The following is a 19,577-nucleotide window of genomic DNA, read 5'->3' on the forward strand; positions in this document are numbered from 1 at the left end:
TTTCCCAATTTGGAACCAGTCCGTTGTTTCATGTCTGGATCTAACTGTTGCTTCTTGTCCTGCATACAGGATTCTCAGGAGACAGGTAAGGTTGTCTGGTATTTCTGTCTCTTGAAGAATTTTCCATAGTTTGTTGTGATTCACACAGTCAAAGGCTTTGGTGTAGTCAATGAAGCAGAAGTAGATCTATTTTGGGATTCCCTTGCTTTTTCTATATATAAGTGTGTATATGTCAATTCCAATCTCGTGATATTTTAAGATTAAGTATTCATTTCCTAGAAACAGTTTCTTCCTATGCTCCTATTTCAACGAGTGCTCATGTGGTGAAGGCAGCAAGGAGCATTCAGGAAGGAAACATGCTAACTCCCAGTTTGGTGCCATGGTCTCCTGAAAGTTGTCCAGACCAACTGAATAGAACCAGCTACATGTTTTCACATGTGACCAGCTACATGTTTTCAAGTATCCAACATAAACCACCAACCCAACATGCTTCTGAATGCAACATGGGATCCAAGACAGACTCCAGCCAAAATTAATGAACCAGTAAAGGACTCACATCCAAGGTCCCTGACCTCAGGTATGGTAAGCAATATAGAGACAGACAGCAGAGCATGCTCCTCGACCCACTGCACACATCGAGCGACCCTACCCATAGGCCAGAGGAAGGCCCAGACTCAGCAGAGGAGAGTTTCCCCTGGCTGGCCACTCAGGCCTGAGTGGCTCTGGAAACACGCCAGGATGTCCATAGAAGGTGCTTCTCTGGCGGTCTGTGGGCAGCTGACTCACTACCCCACACACCGGGTACAACGTATGGCACAGGCTGACCTCCAGGCCGCAAACCAAATGAATTACAACGGCAAAATCCCAAATGATATCAAGTCTCTAACTCGGCAACACAGTTTCTAAAAACCTATTCTGGAAAACACTCAACAACTCCTTAAGGTCATAGAAACAAGGAAGGACAGGCAACAGACATGACACACAAAAGGAATGTGACACAGCCTGTCCACAAAAATGAGCAGGAAGAAGTGAGTTTGCAGCCCCACAACACTACTACAGAACAGTGTTGGTCCTAAAAATACCCTGGTACCTGGGGCAACGGGGAGGGGAACCACTTACAGGAGATCCATGATATCCTACTAAGTAAATACAACAAGCTAAAAAACAGTGTACATGTAAAAAACAGTGTAACTCTGGTCAAAGTTGCTCAGTGAAAGTTGCTCAGTTGTGTCTGACTCTTTGCAACCCCATGGACCATACAGTCCATGGAATTCTCCAGGTCAGAATACTGGATTAGGTAGCCTTTCCCTTCTCCAGGGGATCTTCCCGACCCAGGGATCGAACCCAGGTCTCCTGCACTGCAGGCGGATTCTTTACCAGCTGAGCTATCAGGGAAACCTATACGCAGGCATGTAGGTAGATATATTTTTGCGTGTGCAGAAAATGTCTGGAGGGTACCCAACACATTATTAGTAGTGTTACTCCTGGAGAATGATTTATTTGGCTTGGGGTAGGTATTAGACAGATTTCATTTCTTATTTCACTTCTGAACTTCAATCTTTTGGCGCAATAATCATACAATCTTTTGTGATTAAGAATATATGGAAGCTGGTTTGATAACATACTATGGTTATATGTTATTGCAGGAAATGGAATGAATTCTATTACTATTTTTATAACTTCTGAGATTAAAATTATTCCAAAATTAAAAGTTAAAAAATATATGAGAGAGACTACATAAAATTAGTGTTATTTCTGTTTTAAATGCTTGATAAAATTTGTCAGTGAAACCATCTGGGCTTGTAGATTTAATTCCCAGGGTTTTTCTTTCTTCTTCTTTTGCTTTATTTTACTTTTCCTAAAGCAGTTTAAGGGTTACAAGCAAAACTGAAGGCAAGGTCCAGAGGGCTCCCATACGCCCTCTACCACCACAGGCACAGCCTCCCCATCAGCAACATCCGCCACCTGATGGTGCGTTTGTTACAGGAAATGAGCTGGCCCTGACACGGAAGCCTCAGCTTCCAAAGCCCTCCCTCTTGTCATGCACCCCATGGTCTTGGACAAATGCATGATGACATATAGCAGTCATTAAGCTATCATACAGGGTATCTCACTGCCCTAAGAATCCTCTGTGCTCTGCCTACTCATCCTTCTCCCCAGCCCATGAACCCCTGGCGGCCACTGATCTTTTTACTGTCTCCATAGTCTTCCAGAATAGCTGGAATCTGTAGCCTTTTCAGACTGATTTCTTTCACTGAGTAAAGGGATTTAAGATTGTTCCCTGTCTTGTTGGCTTGATAACTCACTTCTTTCTAGTTCTAAATATTCTATAATATTCCATTGTCTCAGTGTACCAGTTTATTTATCTATTCAGCTACTGAAAGACATCTATCCTGCTACTTCCAAGTTTGGGCAGTTATGCCTAGAGCCCCTGTAAACGCCCGGGTGCAGGTTCTTCTACATATCACCTGGTGAGATGAAAGCAAACTACGGTATGATTCACATTTACCCCTCATGACCAGAACTTAGAAGCCTCTTGCAGCTGAAAGAACTCCCTCCAGCATTTCCCAGCTGCATAGCTTCCCTCTTGTGAACTTTCCAAGGATCAGCTGCTCTCCTCGGGCAGTTGATGGGGGGGTCTGCCCTCCAAGCACCCCTCCCTCTCAGTGGCCCCTGGAGACCAGTGGAACAGTGGACGCACACACTCCCTCCCCACCACTCCTGCTCCTCCCAGCGGTGACTCGCCTGCCTCACCCTCGCCATCCCCACACAGACAGCACTCACCCTGCTGACTGACCTTTCTGACTTCCCAGAGTCTAGACTGCTGTGAACGGCTTTTTAAATTTTTAACACTGCCACCATTTCAGTGAGATGTGGGGAAGGAGAGTCTTCTTTGCCTGATGACTGGCCATGAATACTGACCTGGAAAACCCTATGCCCCTGAATAAATGCCCTTGTCTGGAAAGCCTCTCCTGCCTCAGGCGCACAGACGCCCACACGTGCTCCTGCATCTGCCCCAGCAGCAGTGCCCGCTTTGGTCTCCCTGCGGCCTCCCCTTGCTGCCTTTCCCTTTGGGGTCTGGGCTGCTGGAGGGTTTGTTAGAGGCCTTCTTTGCATTATTCAGTTCTTCACAGGCGGCAACTGTCTTTGTTGCAATTATGACAGTTGTACTGATGGCTGCCAAGTTTCTACTGTCAGACCAGCCCTTTCTAGAAATGCCAGTCCTACATGTCAAATGCGCGGATCTCCCCAAGACGCCTCACACTCTACAGGTATGAACAGACGTGTTCTGCTTGTGCACACATCTTCAGGAACAGCCCCATCATCTCCCCGGCACTCACTTCAGGAACTCAGGAGTCACTCAAGAGCCTCCTGCAATGTCCCCCTCTCCACACCACGGCTGCTGACTCGATTCCAGCCCATTCTCCCCAAGGGCTCAGCTGCCCTCCAAACCAGCACAAACTTCTGCCCTGGGCTATGGTAGCGTGCTCTCCAGTTTTTCTGCTCCCACTGTCATACTCACCCAAACCACTCTCTACATGCTGCCAGAAAAATCACTCTAAATCAGAGCAGGAAAGAGAGACTGACAAGAGATCACACCAGAGTATTTCAACTGCTCCTTAACACCTGGACAAACGACCTGCTGGCTCCATCATTTATGAACAAACACGTGCTTAAAGCAAAGCACCCAAGAATAACTACCCCTTACTCCTTTTTAAAAAATAGAAAATTGGCTATCTCTGCCTTCAAGGTTTTGTGGTTCTAAATGTACACACTAATCTAATTTTAATATTCTCCCCACTATTGAGAAAAGGGGTGGAAGACTGCATACTTTGGGAGCATGACTCTTATTCAGCAGAGTGCCTTTAGAGAGCATATGCTTTGCTGTGCTGTCCAATACAACAGCCACTACTCATATGTGGCTATTTAAACTTTCGTTAATTAGAAGTAAATTAAATGACCGTTTAGTTCCCCAGACCCACAAGCCACATTTCGAGAGCTGAACACCACATTGGCTCGTGGCTACCATACTGGATAGCACAAAACATTCCCACCCCGCAGACCTCAGGGTGCCCATCACCTCTCATCCACACCACCACTGGCTGCAGGTGGCACCTGCGTTTGTTTCAGTGCTGGGCTAGACCAGAGTCTGGTCCAAACTCCTTCCTGGGATTTGCACAAATCCTCCCGTGAGCAAGCCCCCACCCTCCAACCTGTTCTCTCCACCCTGCCAGGGGGACACTGTCTGGAAGCCCAGCCCATTTACTCTGGCTCATCCTCCTCTGTCTAGCACATGCTGCCGTCTTCTCCCTCACCCTCCTCACACGTGCCTTCAGAGCAAAGCCGGAAGAATCTGTCTTTCCTCCATTGGCCCTGCTGGCCCAGGTCTGATGATCAGAGCTGACGGGGCCCTCCATACACCTCACAATACTGCCAGTTTTTCAGCCTGTCAGCCTCACTAGCTCATGAGCATTTTTGTTCAGTCTGCGGAAGCTTGCTGAGAACAGGATGACAGGCTGAGGGTCTTGGGCTGCTCTAAGGGAAATGTCACAGGCTGGGAGGTCTGAACAACAGGTCTGGAGGCTGGATGTGTGACCTAGGTGTCGCAGGGCTGGTCCCTCCCGAGGCCTCGCTCCTCGCATGCGGGCAGCCGCCCATCGGGGTCCTCACAGTCGCCCCCCTGGTGTCCATGTGCTCTCCATGTCTCTCCCTCTTAAAGACACCAGGCTTACTGAATCAGGAACCCGTATGGCCTCATTTAACCTTAATCATCTCCTTAAAGGAACGCAGTCACACTGGGGGTAGGGCTTCAACATGTGAATTTTGGGGAACAGAGTTCAATCTGTAACACAAAGATTATCTAATGATAAAGTTAGAATCTCTGTTTCTATAACCTTTATTTCAAAATGGTCCTAGTTTTAGTTTTCCTAGCCGTTTCCTGACAAGCCTAATCCATAGGCTCCTTCGTGTTCAGACAAAACCTAAGGACATAAACCCACGCGTGGAGGAGCTTACCAGGACATGCTCTTTTCAGTTGCCAGTTTTCAACAAGCACAGGCATACCTTCTGACATTTCAAATTCTCAATTTAAAGGTTCTTTACCAAAGACTCTGTAGAAAAAGTCTGAAGTCTGAAAAGGAATAAAAGCTCCTTCTCTCTTTCCAAGATGGTGATCTTAGATCATGACAGTCAGTGTAGACTAAAGGAAAATCTTAAACCATGACAGTCAGTGTAGACTAAAGAAATAGGATGTCTATTCTTTCCTCACAGCTGGGTAAGGAAGTAAAGCACTGCACTCAATATGCCAGCAAATTTGGAAAATTCAGCAGTGGCCACAGGACTGGAAAAGGTCAATTTTCATTCCAATCCCAAAGAATGGCAATGCCAAAGAATGTTCAAACTATCGCAAAGTTGCACTCATCTCATAGGCCAGCAAACTAATGCTCAAAATTCTACAGGTGAGGCTGCAACAGTATGTGAACCAAGAAATTCCAGATGTTCAAGCTGGATTTAGAAAAGGCAGAGGAACCAGAGATCAAATTGCCAACATCTGCTGGGTCACAGAAAAAGCAAGAGAATCCCAGAAAAACATCTACTGCTTTATTAATTACGCCAAAACCTTTGACTGTGTGGACCACAACAAACTGTGGAAAATTCTTCAAGAGATGGGAATACCAGACCATCTTCCATGCCTCCTGAGAAATCTGTATGTAGATCAAGAAGCAACAGTTAGAACCAGACATGGAACAACGGACTGGTTCCAAAGTGGGAAAGGAATACGTCAAGGCTGTATACTGTCACCCTGCTTAACTTATATGCAGAGTGAGTGTGAAGTCACTCAGTTGTGTCTGACTCTTTGCGACCCCATGGACTGTAGCCTACCAGGCTCCTCTGTCCATGGGATTTTCCAGGCAAGAATACTGGAGTAGGTTGCCATTTCCTTCTCCAGGAGATCTTCCCAACCCAGGGACTGAACCTGGGTCTCCTGCATTGTAGGCAGATGCTTTACCATCTGAGCCACCAGGGAGTACCTCATGCAAAATGCCAGACTGGATGAAGCACAAGCTGGAATCAAGATTGACAGGAGAAATATCAATAACCTCAGATATGCAGATGACACCACCCTTATGACAGAGAGTGAAGAGGAACTAAAGAGTCTCTTGATGAAAGAGGAGAGGGAAAAAGTTGGCTTGAAATTCAACATTCAAAAAACTAAGATCATGGCATCCAGTCCCATCACTTCACGGCAAACTAATGGGGAAACAATGGAAACAGTGAGAGACCTTATTTTTGGGGGCTCCAAAATCACTGCAGATGGTGACTGCACCCATGAAATTAAAAGATACTTGCTCCTTGGAAGAAAAGCTATGACCAACCTAGACGTCATATTAAAAAGTAGAGACATTACTTTGCCGATGAAGGTCCATCTAGTCAAAGCTATGGTTTTTCCAGTAGTCCTGTATGGATGTGAGAGTTGGACCATAAAGAAAGCTGAGCACTGAAGAATTGATGCTTTTGAACTGTGGTGTTAGAGAAGACTTCTGAGAATCCCTTGGACTGCAAGGAGATCAAACCAATCCATCCTAAAGGAAAACATCCTGAATATTCATTGGAAGGACTGATGCTGAAGCTGAAGCTCCAATATTTTGGCCCCCTGATGCAAAGAGCCCACTCATTGGAAAAGAGCCTGATGCTGGGAAAGACTGAAGGCAGGAGAAGGGGATGACAGAGGATGAGATGGTTGGATGGCATCACTACTTGATGCACATGAGTCTGAGTAAGCTCCGGGAGTTGGTGATGGACAGGGAAGCCTGGTATGCTGCAGTCCATGGGGTTGCAAAGAGGCGGACACGACTGAGCGACTGAACTGAACTGAGTAATACACACCAAGTCTGTACAGAAACCCCTGCATGGTTCATGGTCCCCCAGCAATGACTTGAGGTGCTGACCCAAGAATCCAGGAACTCACAGAACACAGGCCATTCATTTCCTGTGTGCAAAGGGGAAGGGGCCAAGGAGCATCCAGGAGACACTTCATCAACAGATGACAGAGATGACCAGTGTAGGTGTTTCCATCCCAAGGTTTCTCTTTACCAAATAGCATATATTTTCCCAGTCTTTTTAACACACAGCTTTAACATCAGAAATGTTAGATAATTTAAGGGCATAAAGACTGATCTGAAAGGACTGTCAGCCTCACTCAGAAGCAAACTCACAACAAATAAAACACCACAGGAAGAGTTCATCTAAGGACGGACCAGCAGCTCACTTCCCACTCACATCAGCCTGCTTCCTTCCCACCCTTCCCTTGGCTGTGTCATAGTAGAAGGACCCAGGGCTTTGCATGAGTTCATTTTTATATTAAATAAATGTTGCATGTCGTGTCAGGCAAAGAATACTAAAAGATGAAATTGAAGAGTTTTCAGAATGACACATCTTCAGTAGTTTTCAACTAAAACGACAAAGCCCCCCCAGCCCCCAATACTGAGAAGAGGGCTCAGCAGCAACAGGCTGGGGGCAGCAGCGGCCTTGACCCAGGTCCTGCTGGAGGACTCTTCCCTCCAGCAGACTGGTGCCCCACGTCCATCTCTACTCAAACCCTTCAGTCCTGAATGTGCATTTCTCTCACTTGATAAGGCTGAAGGTCAAAGGACGACAGGGACCTGAACAACCCTGCAAAGGCCCTCCATGCGCCAAGAGCAGGGCTCTGACCCTCGAGACTGGGCTGTCCCCCCAAAGGGCACCCTGACACCGCCTACTCCTTCCTGCCCACTGGCTGAGTGCCCAGTGCTGAGCGGGACGGTAGGCACTCACAGGTGCCGTGACTGCCGAGGGGGAGACAGGATCCTTACCTCATATTTGTGGCTCAGATTAGGCCACAAGCCACAGGGGAGGCAATGACAGCACAAGGATAGCAAATCCGCAGCGTCCCGGCACCTTCCCACGCGTGAAACATTTACCACACAGGCAGCAGGCACAACGCCCCCCCGGCACAGCGGAACCCCGGAGCAGCCTGGCTGGCATTCCCACCCCTCCTCCTCACCTCACCCTCTGCCTCCATCGGTCTCAGTATGGGGATGGAGACCCTGCGGGAGGTACCTGTCAGAGCATGGCCCTCCTCCACCGCACCCTAGGGTCAGTGTTTATCCACAGCTCACCCTCCTGGTCCCACCATTCACCAGGCTCCTTCCTCTGTAGCCACAGCCGAGCTAACTCAGCTGCATCGAGTGCTGCCCCCCGGCCATATGCATGGCCCCCACCCCCCCCCACCACCTGCCTGCCCAGAGGGATTTCCTGACCCCCAGTCTGAAGTCCCCTCCCCACAGTCCCAACCTCCCTTCCTCCAGCAGGTGTTAACAGGAAGCAAATGGACAGGGAAAATGGTGCCTTCCTCTACGACAGACACTGGGAAGGTAAAAGGTCAATGGACCTGGGCAGCACTTCAGCTTGGGACACAGAGGAGAGGACAGCAGGCTCGGCCCTGCTCTTGTTGAGCATCGCGATGCCCTGCTAAGCAAGAGCCAGCCACAGATGAGAGGGTCTTGAGGAGGGCAGACAGTTCAATTCAATACACGCTGACCAACAACTATGTCCCAGGAGCCATCTCAAAAAGCCAGGTCATGGATACAGGAGACAGACCTGCCGAGTAAACAGCAGACAAACAGCCCTCCCAACACGGGTCTAGACCAGTGGCCCTGCAGGCAGTTCAGGTCCTCCAAGCAGCAGATGTGGTGACAGGATCAGATGTGAAGAGATTTATGTGGGAAAACGGGGAGGGGCCCAGAGGAGGCTGCAAGCTGTTAAACGTGACTGTGGAGGAAGAAGACAGGCGGGTTTGGAAGGAGAAGCCCGAGACTCCAGGCAGCTCCAGGAGTGTCAGGCCATGTGGGATCCTGGAGCCAAAGTCCCTCTAAGGAATGAGGCAGGTTCAACTCCTGCAGCAGGAGTCATGGCCTCAGGGTGGGGTCAGTGTGGACCCAGAGGCCAGCAGGGGAGGACCAAGTGGACCAAGTGGCCACTGTGGGGCCCGAGGAGACTTGCGTCTTGGAGCTCCACCGCGGGTCCTCCCCGGCTGGACCAGATTCACAGTGCACTCATCTCAGTGTAACTCTTTCCCTCCCAGGAGTTCAGAGCAAGAGACACTCCATCCTGGTTCAATGGCTCCCCGAGGCACAGCTCAGGACTCCCAGGGCTTCACTGAATCTGAGAAACTATTACCAAAAAATTAAGTATTCAAGTCAATTAAGGGGGATTCTTGATTTAAAACTGAGAATAAATACCATGTGTGGTTTTACTCTTTTAAAAATTATTTATTTATCTATTTATTGGCTGTGCTGGGTCTTTGTTGCTACCTGCTGGCTTTCTCTAGTTGTGGCAAGTGGGGCCTACTCTCTAGTTGTGGTGCTCAGGCTTCTCACTGCGGGGGCTTCTCTTGTTGCAGAGCCTGGGCTCTAGGCGGGCTTCCGTAGTTGTGGTGCATGGGCTTAGCTGTCCTGCAGCATGTGAGATCGTCTCAGACTAGGAATCGAACCCATGTCCCCTGCACTGGCAGGTAGATTCTCAATCACTAGACCACCAGGGAAGTACTTTATTCTTCCATTAATTCAACAAAGATCCACTAGAATACCTAAAATGTCCTAGAGGCTGAAGACAGGAAGTGCTCCCTATGAACTGGCAAAGAAAAGTCCAAGTAAACAATAAATACAAAATTGTGATAAATCTTGTAAGAATGACAAAATAAGTGTTAAAGGAACAAAAAAGCCAACACCTAACTCTGGGTTGGGGGCAGATGGCCTGTTCTCAGAGGAAGGCAGAGCTTCAAAAAGAAAGTGAAGCTTAAATTTAAGTCTTAAAACAAAGGCAGGAACTCAACAGGTACAGAAAGTTGGCAATGAACAGCATGTGAAAAATTTTAAGATATTAAAGTGGAAATCCTAGTATTGATATTCTTTTAAAAACTTATAAATCCAAATTCTTTAAAGAGACAACTCATTAAGATGATTTACTATAACAAGAAAAACAGTTCTAAAGGGAATATACCTGAATCATGAATAATGGATTTTGCATAAAGTAGGATGGACATATTGATACAAGCAGCTAGTCAGTAAGTATAACTTTTAAGGCTTTTCAAACATATATTTTATAAATTGAAACATCTGATTGCCCATAAAAATATAAACAGAAATTGCATTATACTGGGCAACAGCTAAAAAAAATGCTATAAAAAGTAGAAGAAATACATGTTGACATCTAGGTATTTCCTTAAAAGCTTTTCATATTACATAGTCTTATTGTTCAGTCGCTCAGTCGTGTCCAGCTCTTTGCAACCCCATGGACTGCAGCATACCAGGCTTCCCTGTCCTTCACCATCTCCTGGAGCTTGCTCAAACTCATGTCCATTGAGTTGGTGATGCCATCCAACCATCTCATCCTCTGTCTTCCCCTTCTCCTCCTGCCTTCAATCTTTCCCAGCATCACGGTCTTTTCCAATGAGTGGGTTCTTCAAAGCAGGTGGCCAAAATAATGGAGCTTCAGCTTCAGCATCAGTCCTTCCAATGAATATTCAGGATGATTTCCTTTAGGATGGATTGGTTTGATCTCCTTGCAATCCAAGGGATTCTCAAGAGTCTTCTCCAACACCACAGTTCAAAAGCATCAATTCTTCAGTGCTCAACTTTATGGTCCAACTCCCACATCCATACATGACCACTGGAAAAACCACAACTTTGATTATATGGACCTCTGTCAGCAAAGTAATGTCTCTACTTTTTAATACTCTGTCTGGATTTGTCATAGCTTTCCTTCCAAGGAGCAAGTGTCTTTTAATTTCATGGCTGCAGTCACCATCCACAGTGATTTTGGAGCCCAAGAAAAGAAAGCCTTTCACTGTTTTCCCATCTATCTGCCATTACATGGTCTGGTAGTTCTCAAAGGTGTGGCTCTCAAGAACCCTTCACACTCTTAAAACTTATTGAAGACCCCAAACAGCTTTTATTTGTAAGCTATCAATGTTTACCACATTAGAAATTAAAACTGTGAAAATTTTAAATATTTAATTAATTAAAAAAACTGTACACTAAACCTACCATAAATAAATAATAATAATTTCCAAAGCATTTAGTGATTTCAGGTGTTGTTTTACTCTTACGAGCCTCTTTAACATCTGGCTTCTCAGAAACAAGTGGATTCTCCTCACCTGCTTCAGTTCAATGGCCTACAGGATATGTGGTTAAGGTCTACGAAACAAAATCAGCCTCACACAAACACGGGCTAGAAAAGCAAGGAGTATTTCAGTAGTCTTTTCAGCTCACTGTGGACATTCTTCAATACCACACCCAAACTAGGCAAACTGCAGGTTCTTAAACAATAGTTGCAATGTAGAATCTAAAACCTTATCAAGGAACTTATCGTACTGTTATGTTGCAATCCATTGGTATATATCTGAATGGGTCTTTCACCCATGCACAGATCTGAAACATGATGCACTGGCCATTTGGAAAATATTAGTTCACAGAATTATGCAGCTCTTTCAAACGTGGACATATTTCACCAAATAATATCAATAACTCACACTCTGGACTTCCTTGCTGGCGCAGTGGATAAGAATTCACCTGCTAATGCAGAGGACACGCTTTGATCCCTGGTCTGGGAAGATTCTGCATGCTGAGGAACAACTAAGCCCATGCACAACCACTAAGCCCACGCACTGCAACTACTGAAGCTTGCATGCTTAGAGAAAGCCCAATGACAGCAACAAAGATCCACTGCAACCAAAAATACATAAAGAAATATGTAAACTATTTAAAAAAAAAAAAACCTATAGGCTTAAGGCAGTCCTTATGTGAGGGTGGGGTTAATACTAAAAAAAAAAAAAAACTCATTAACACTGCCACTGAGCCCATCAAAAAAGTCTTTAAGTACTGAGAAGCACACACACACACACACACACACACACACAGAAAGTGGCAAGAACTCCAAAAGACTGGACAAATATGAGGGAAGGGTCACAACACAAAGACACCAGGCTGGGCTTTGACAGGTGAATGGAATTTGGACTGAGAACTTTCATATACCACAGAATATTTAAGAAGCACAACAAATGTTTATCGACGTGAAGGCAATGTCAGGCTGTCATTTTGAAAACTAAGAATTAGATCACAAATTTTAGAAATCAAAGACGTTTAATGAGAAAAAAAGGTTTTGTGAAAAGAAGTTCCTTCCTTACATCCACAAATGGAGCTTTTCTGCTTTATGCTCGATTCCGTCCAGGCTAAGCCCCTGCTGTATCAGAATACAGGAAAACAAAAAACAAAGTTAAAGCCATGGAATAGACCTACTAACCAGGATGAAAACACAGGAGTGGGACAAATGTAACCTATTGTGTAGGAATTTCCTCTCTAAATCTCTGCAGGCCACCAAAACAAAGAATAAACTTTACACCATTATTCTCTTTTTTTTTCAGGTTTACAAAAAAAGTATTCGAAAATACAGGGACTTCCCACATATCCCCCCTCTGTGCGCACACCACATCCCCGACTGGTATTAATTGGGTACATATGGTACAACTGATGGATAGTATTGATAAATTATTACTAACTATAAGTCCATAGCTAACTTAAGGGTTCACTCTGTGTTGTACATTCTATGGGTTTTGACAAATGCATAGAGACTTGTATCTACCATTACCGCGTTACACAGAACAGTTTTGCTGCCCTAAAGATCCCCTGTGCTCCACCTACTCACCCATCATCCTCGTTTTTAAGCAGTTCAGCATCGTTCGGTCTGTGCTGTTTCCTTCTCCCTCCACCCTGCACCCGCTGTCACCTCTAAGTTTTAAGCAACTCCTCATCCAGACAAATGTGACTGATGTGAAGGCATCCAATTTTGACATTACTATTCTAATTTAGGGGCTTCCCAGGTGCGCAGTGGTAAAGAATCCACCTGCCAATGCAGGAGATGCAAGAGATGCAGGTGCAATACCTGGGTTGGGAAGATCCCCTGAAGAAGGAAATGGCAACCCACTTCAGTATTCTTGCCTGGAAAATTCTTTGGACAGAGGAGCCTGGTGGGCTAGAGTCCATGGGGTTGCAAAGAATCGGATACGACTGAGCAACCGCACACAGTAGCATTCTACTTTAGAAGTTTCTCTAAAATGGTGGGGGGTGAGTGTGTGGGGAGGAGAGAAACATCACATAGGGCAAATAAGAGTCCCACTTTCTACTTCTACTTGAAAATATTAAAATGACAATGAAAATGACACTAGTTTGGGTTGCTTTAGAACCGTACTGCATTAGTAACATCTTCCTTTATTTATATAAATAAAACTTTACTGATGTAGGGGGTAGGACAGAGGCCAGGGCTCCTGTCTCCTTGGCTGCACTACACTCTGCTGTCCCTTCCCGTCAACACTGTCTTCATTTCCCCAGCTTAAGCTACTATCCACATACACTTAATCTTATACCTTTTATGCAACTATACATCTTCTACATACGGCTAAAATGACAACAGTATAAAAGGATTCAATAGAGCAGTGTTTCTTTTGTTGAAATACTTGTCTTAACGTGTGTTCTGTCCTACAAATTATGAAGTTCCCAACCTTATCTGTCAACTCCCAGGAAGAATTCAAACATACAACCACAAAACAAGGACCTGAAGGAATAACTAACACACTGGAGCAGAAATTAGGAGCACTATTCAAAAACATATCTGAAATGTGTAAAATCTAAACTGTAACTATATGATTTTCCCTGGATGAAGAACGAGAACAAACTCAGGCCAGTAGTTCCTATCAGAAACATTCCTAAATTCAGTTTTTTCAGATTTTCCAAGAGCATCTCATCACCAAGAATTCTCAAGTCCACCCTTTTCCAATTGAGTTTCATTGAAAAAAAGAAAAATGTCACAAGTCACAGAACTTTTAAAAATCTGGATGTTAAATTCAAAGCAGTTGCATGTAAATGCTGTATTACCTGTAAAACAAAGATAACAGCACCACCTACCTCCCTAAGGTGGGTGAGGATTTGGTGAGTTAGCACAACCCTGTGCATATTTATTAGATAGTTGTAAGAATTCACTAGCTTGACCCCAATGAAACTCGGTTCAGTCTAAGGAAAAAATTGATTCTAAAAGTTGAAAATGTATTTAAATTTCAAAAACAGTTACGCATTTAGATGCTTCTCTCCGAGGGGTGCGAGGTCTCCTGACCCCGGCCAAGAGCTAACTCTGCGCTGACAGCCACGCGGAATTCGGGACCTGAGCCTGGAGGTTACAGAGGGTAACGCCACCCACGCCTCTTAGGCCCAATTACTCAGTCTATTTTAAACAAACAACCACTTACTGCACATGCTTTCTTAATTTTAAAAAATTCCCTAAGAGGGGCTAACAATCTGGTTCAAAGTGTTCAGCGCTTTGCACCTGTTACAGCATTCCAGGCTCCCAACTATCCCGAGAGGTAGGTGCGGCGACCACCCGGTCTCGCAGGGGAAACCGAGGCACGCGGGAATGCAGCCGGCGCCGTCCCTACGCGCTGACACGCGGGCCCTGGCTGGGCAGCTCACTCGGACACAGCGGTCATCCCCGTCCGGGTTTCCGCGCCTGAGGCCACACACCCAAAGCGCGGCCACCGGCCGGGCGCCGGAAGCCGGACGCGAGTCGGGGTCCCGGGTGTGAGCGTCCGGCGGGGGTCCGGGTCGCATTAAGGCGGGGCCGGGCCTGGGCAGGGGTCTGGGAGGAGAGCCGGGCGGGGGTCCGGGTTCCGGGCCGCTCACCTTCCGACAGCTCCAGCTCCAGCTCGGCCAGGCTCTCCCGCACCTCAGCGGGCAGCGGCACCGCCTCCAACGGGCAGCCGCGCTCGGCCATGGCCCCGCAGCAGGACTGCCGTCCGGCCGCCTCGCGCCGGGCGGGGTCGGGGCCGGGGTCGCGCCAGGCCCAGCCCTGGTGGCCGCGCGGGCGACAGCTACGTCGCTCCCCTAAGCCCCGCGGCCCGCATCGGCCCTCAGGGAGCCAAGGCGGCGGGCAGGGGGGCGGCCCAGGCGGCTCCACAGAGACACGGGCGCGGGCACGAGCGCGGGCAGCTCCTCTGCCGCCGCCGCCACCGCCCCGCGCGTCCCCGACAGCCCTGCCGGCCCTGCACGGAGCGCGCGTGCGCGGTGGGAAGAGAGGGCAGGGGAGCGCGCGTGTGCGGCGGGTAGCCAGCTTGGTGGGCGCCTGGCCCCGCCCAGCAACACCAGACGCTCGCTGCCATTGGCTGCGAGGACGCGGCGAAGCCGTCCCGGGCTTCCATTGACTGAGCCGGGAGAAAGTCACTCCCGAGAGGCTCTGCGCGGGAGGCTTGGATCGCGGTACGGCTGGAGCGCAGGCTCCGCTGACAGGGTGGCAACCTCAGTGTTGGGGTCTCGGGCTCGAGGCCTCTCTCAGCCCGTGTGCTAGAGCCGTTGGACTCAGGCGGGCGTCAGTGTGCGGCGATCCCTCAGGCCCCTAGGCGGGCGAGCAGCGGGCACTGGTGTGGAGTCCACGCGGACGGTGGGGCGCAGCTGAGATGGAGAACTTTGAGGCTTCCGGGCGCGTTGGGCCTACTCTTGAGTAATGCGTCCACATGCTTTCCTTCCAACACGGGTGGGCTTCACTCGTGGGGCTTTTCACAACTCCCAGGAGCCAGCTAGACACCCCGGACCTCTTTGGACGTCCTTCATAGACCCGTTATGACGTGTGTTAGCCCAGGTGCTTTTCAAAACAGCCTTGGAAGGAGCTCCAGCAGCAATTTCAGACGGTGCGGTGACCTTGTGAAGTGCGAGGACAGACATGAGGGAACTACAGACGTGCGGGGCCTGGGGGGGTTGGGTAGTGGAGCTGCACTGAGCGCCCCCCACCCCTCCCCCCCCCACACACACTCGAGAATCCAGAGGGAACTGTTGCACAGTGTCGTGGGAAGTGTGTCTGCCTGGTGCAGCACTGGACTGTGGTGGACGCGAGTGACCACAGCTGTATGCAGAGGGTCACTTTCCTGCATCACATCCTTCAGGTGACAGAGGCAGCAGAACGATCTGGCCACTGGGCCAATACAGAAGGCCTCTGATGAGCAGTGCTTGCCCCAGTTAATTTTTCACCTGTGTTGAGGTAGGAGTGTGAACCAGTGAAGTGAATGAATGCCCTAGTGACCGTTTTATGATGGAAATATTAGCTATAAGGAAAGATAGTGGAAGTGGGCATCATCTAAATGGTGCTGCTAGTGGTAAAGAACCTGCCTGTCAATGCAGGAGACATAAGAGATACAGGTTTCATTCCTGGGTGGGGAAGATCCCTTGGAGGAGCGCATGGCAACCCACTCCAATATTCCTTAATACTACTGATGCTTTTCGGAAAAATAACGGACAGCTGATGGCTACCAATAGACCATTGAAAGTGATGGAGTCTCTTTGATTGCATGCGAAGAAATCCTCATTTCCTTCATTGAAACAAGAAAGACAAGGACTAGTCTCAAGAGTCTCTATGATGGTAAACACCCAATCAAGACAATTCTGTTTTGCTAAGTTTGGGATCCTGGTTAGGGAAATCTGGGTAGATGCCCTCAAAGATTTTCTCACCCCACCCCCCACCCCATCCCACAGTACTCCCTCGACTGTCTTAAACCTCTGGAGCCTGCCCATGTGGCTCACCTTTCCCTACCAACCTAGCCCCCCACTCCCCAATCTGTTGGACAATAGGCATATAATTATGGTTATTTCTTAGTATAATTCAGCTGAACTATAACCCCCTTCCCTTCAAAAGAACATATTAGTTTGCTAGAGCTGCAGTAACGAAGTGCCACTAACTGGGTGGCTTAACAGAAGTTTATCTCACAGTTCTGGGGGCTGGAAGTTAGAACGAAGTGACAGGGCTGTGAGGGAAGGATCTTCTATTCCTCTGCTAGCTTCTGGTGGTTTGCTGGCAATCTGGTGTTACTTGGCTTGTAGATGCATTGTGCCAGTCTGCCTTGATGTTCATGTGCCTTTCTCCCTATATGTTTGTCTGTTTCTGTGTCCAAATTCCCTGTTTTTAAAGATTATTGGATTTTTCAGTTCAGTTCAGTCGCTCAGTCATGTCCGACTCTTTGCAACCCCATGAATCGCAGCACTCCAGGCCCCCCTGTCCATCACCAATTCCCGGAGTTTACTTAAACTCATGTCCATCGAGTCGGTGAAGCCATCCAGCCATCTCATCCTCTGTCATCCCCTTCTCCTCCTGCCCCCAGTCCTTCCCAGCATCAGGGTCTTTTCCAGTGAGTCAGCTCTTCACATGAGGTGGCCAAAGTATTGGAGTTTCAGCTTCAGCATCAGTCCTTCCAGTGAACACCCAGGACGGATCTCCTTTAGGATGCACTGGTTGGATCTCCTTGCAGTCCAAGGGACTCTCGAGTCTTCACCAACACCACAGTTCAAAAGCATCAACTCTTTGGCGCTCAGCTTTCTTCACAGTCCAACAACTCTCACATCCATACATGACCACTGGAAAAACCATAGCCTTGACTAGATGGACCTTTGTGGACAAAGTAATGTCTCTGCTTTATAATATGCTATCTAGGTTGGATTTTTACCTGCCCTAATTATAATACTGATCTTAATTTGATCGCCTGTAAAGACCCTATTTCCAAATAAGGTTACATTCATGAGTACCCGGGGGTTAGGACTTAAACATCTTTTCCAGGGACACAGTTTAGTCCATGACAGGTTGTAAGAACCAATCAACTGCCAGGAGCTAGGCAAGTTTTTGTGAGGCTGGATTATAAGTGTGCTTGATAAGTGGTGGTCCCCAGCATCCTTGTTTAATTCACCGGCAGGAGCCCTGCAGAAATCAGAAGAAAACTGGAGTGTAGAGTTGGTAGAAGACTTATGATCAGTCTTCTAAGATACAGGATTTAACACCTAGGCAAAGACTGATAGCAAACCCCTAAAGTGATGCTATGTCTATTGCTATATAACAAGTTACTACACACTTAGTGGCTTAAAACAAGGATCATTTATTATCCTAAGTTGCTGAGGGCCGGGGCATAGTAGAATTGACCTACGTCATCTAAGGCTTCAGTTGGAACAGCTTGAAGGCTGGAGGTTGGAATGATCTGAAGGGTCATTTACTCACATGTCTGACAGTCAATGCTGGAGCACAGATTGGAGGCGTCAGCCAGCATACCCACACATGGCCATTCCCACTAGTCAGTGGCGGCTCACCCCTGTAGGCAAGAGCTGACAGTAGGAAAGTTTGCTTCAGAACAGCATTTGCGGGGGGGGGGGGGGTTGGATCCTAGTAGAAAAGAGGCCAGGAAGGTGCTTGTAACTGACAGAAGTCAGTACTGAAAATTACAGTGGCCAGCAAGGTCTGAGTGGTAGCCAAGGGACCCTGACCTGTGGACAGTTGAAGAAATGGTCAATAAAACACAGCATCCCTAGAGGCAAAACAGATGGGCAGTCGAAGACACCAGCAGAAAAAAGTTAAGGATGGATGAATAAGAAAATCAGGATCAAACAGCCAGTTTCTGGACTGAGCTGGTTTTCAGATGTGGTACTGAAGAGGTGGCCAAATACCAAGAAGGACCCTGCAGTATACCACAAGTACATACAGAAATGAATCCTGAAGTCCTTTTCCAGAGCCTAATAGCCATTTCCTTTGATAACTACACCCAAGGGGAAAGTGGATAGCCAAACATTCTAAAGACTGATGTACACAAAGTCTGAATTGACTTTGATATCCAGACATCTGCATTATCATCATGGCTCCCCTGTCAGAGTGGCTGCATATGGTGGCCAGATAATTAATGGAGTCCTCCCCAAGGTCCAGCTTACAGTGGGCCCACCAGCTCTGTGGACCTGCTTGGTGGCCATTTCCCGTGTCCCAAACTGAATAATTGGCATTGATGTACTTGGCAATTAACGTTACTCTCAGGTTGGGTCCCTGACCTGTAGGGTTAAAGCTATCACAACAGGAAAAGTCAAGTAGAAACCTCTAAAACTGATCTGTTCCAGTCAAGATCATAGAATCTCTGGGGGTGGGACAGTGGCAGAACTGGGGGCCACTTTTAAGGATCTAAAGGATACAGCATGGTGGTCCCCCAAGTCTTAAATTCACCAGTGTGATCCCTGCAGAAATTGGATCCTGGAGGATGGCAGTAGCCTGCAAACTCAACAGAGTGGTAGCCCTGATAGTAGTTTCTGTGTCAGATGCAGGGGGTGGCTACAGATTTGGTGTGTTCTTTTCTGTCCCATCAGAAAAAAAAGGATCAGGACCATTTCACATTCACATGGAACACAGACGCAGTTTTGCCTGAAGGCTATGTTACCTTTCTTGCTCTCTTGTAGTCCAAAGACTTCACCATCCTGAAGAATATCACACTGCTCCATTACATCAATAATATTACAAAGATGCTGGAGGCCTTGGTAAGATACAGGTGCTCCAGAGAGTAGCAGATAAACCCTGTGAAGATTCAGAGACCTGCTACATTTGTAACATTTTTAGTGATCCAATGGCCAGTGGTGCCCTAGGGCATCCCTTCCAAAAGGCAAAGACAATTATTGCATCTTGCACCTTCAGCCATCAATAAAGGAAGA

At 47.5% G+C, this 19,577-nt stretch overlaps 1 protein-coding gene across 5 annotated transcripts in view; it reads right to left on the reverse strand.

The window, feature by feature from the left end:
* DIP2A (disco interacting protein 2 homolog A) overlaps positions 1-15,140 on the reverse strand; it is a 106,987-nt gene extending 91,847 nt beyond the window's left edge. For 4 of the 5 annotated variants that reach the window (XM_043874002.1, XM_043874000.1, XM_043874001.1 and 1 more), the window contains exon 1: positions 14,769-15,139. In XM_043874002.1, coding sequence (XP_043729937.1) covers positions 14,769-14,859 — 91 coding nt within the window. In that variant the 5' untranslated portion in view covers positions 14,860-15,139. Of the gene's footprint in view, positions 1-14,768 lie in introns of all 5 variants that reach the window. The other variant, XM_043874003.1, reaches the window with a different exon arrangement.
* Positions 15,141-19,577: the final 4,437 nt, after the last annotated feature.

This window comes from Cervus elaphus, chromosome 19 (genome assembly GCF_910594005.1).
Source record: "Cervus elaphus chromosome 19, mCerEla1.1, whole genome shotgun sequence".
Taxonomy (NCBI): Eukaryota; Metazoa; Chordata; class Mammalia; order Artiodactyla; family Cervidae; genus Cervus; species Cervus elaphus.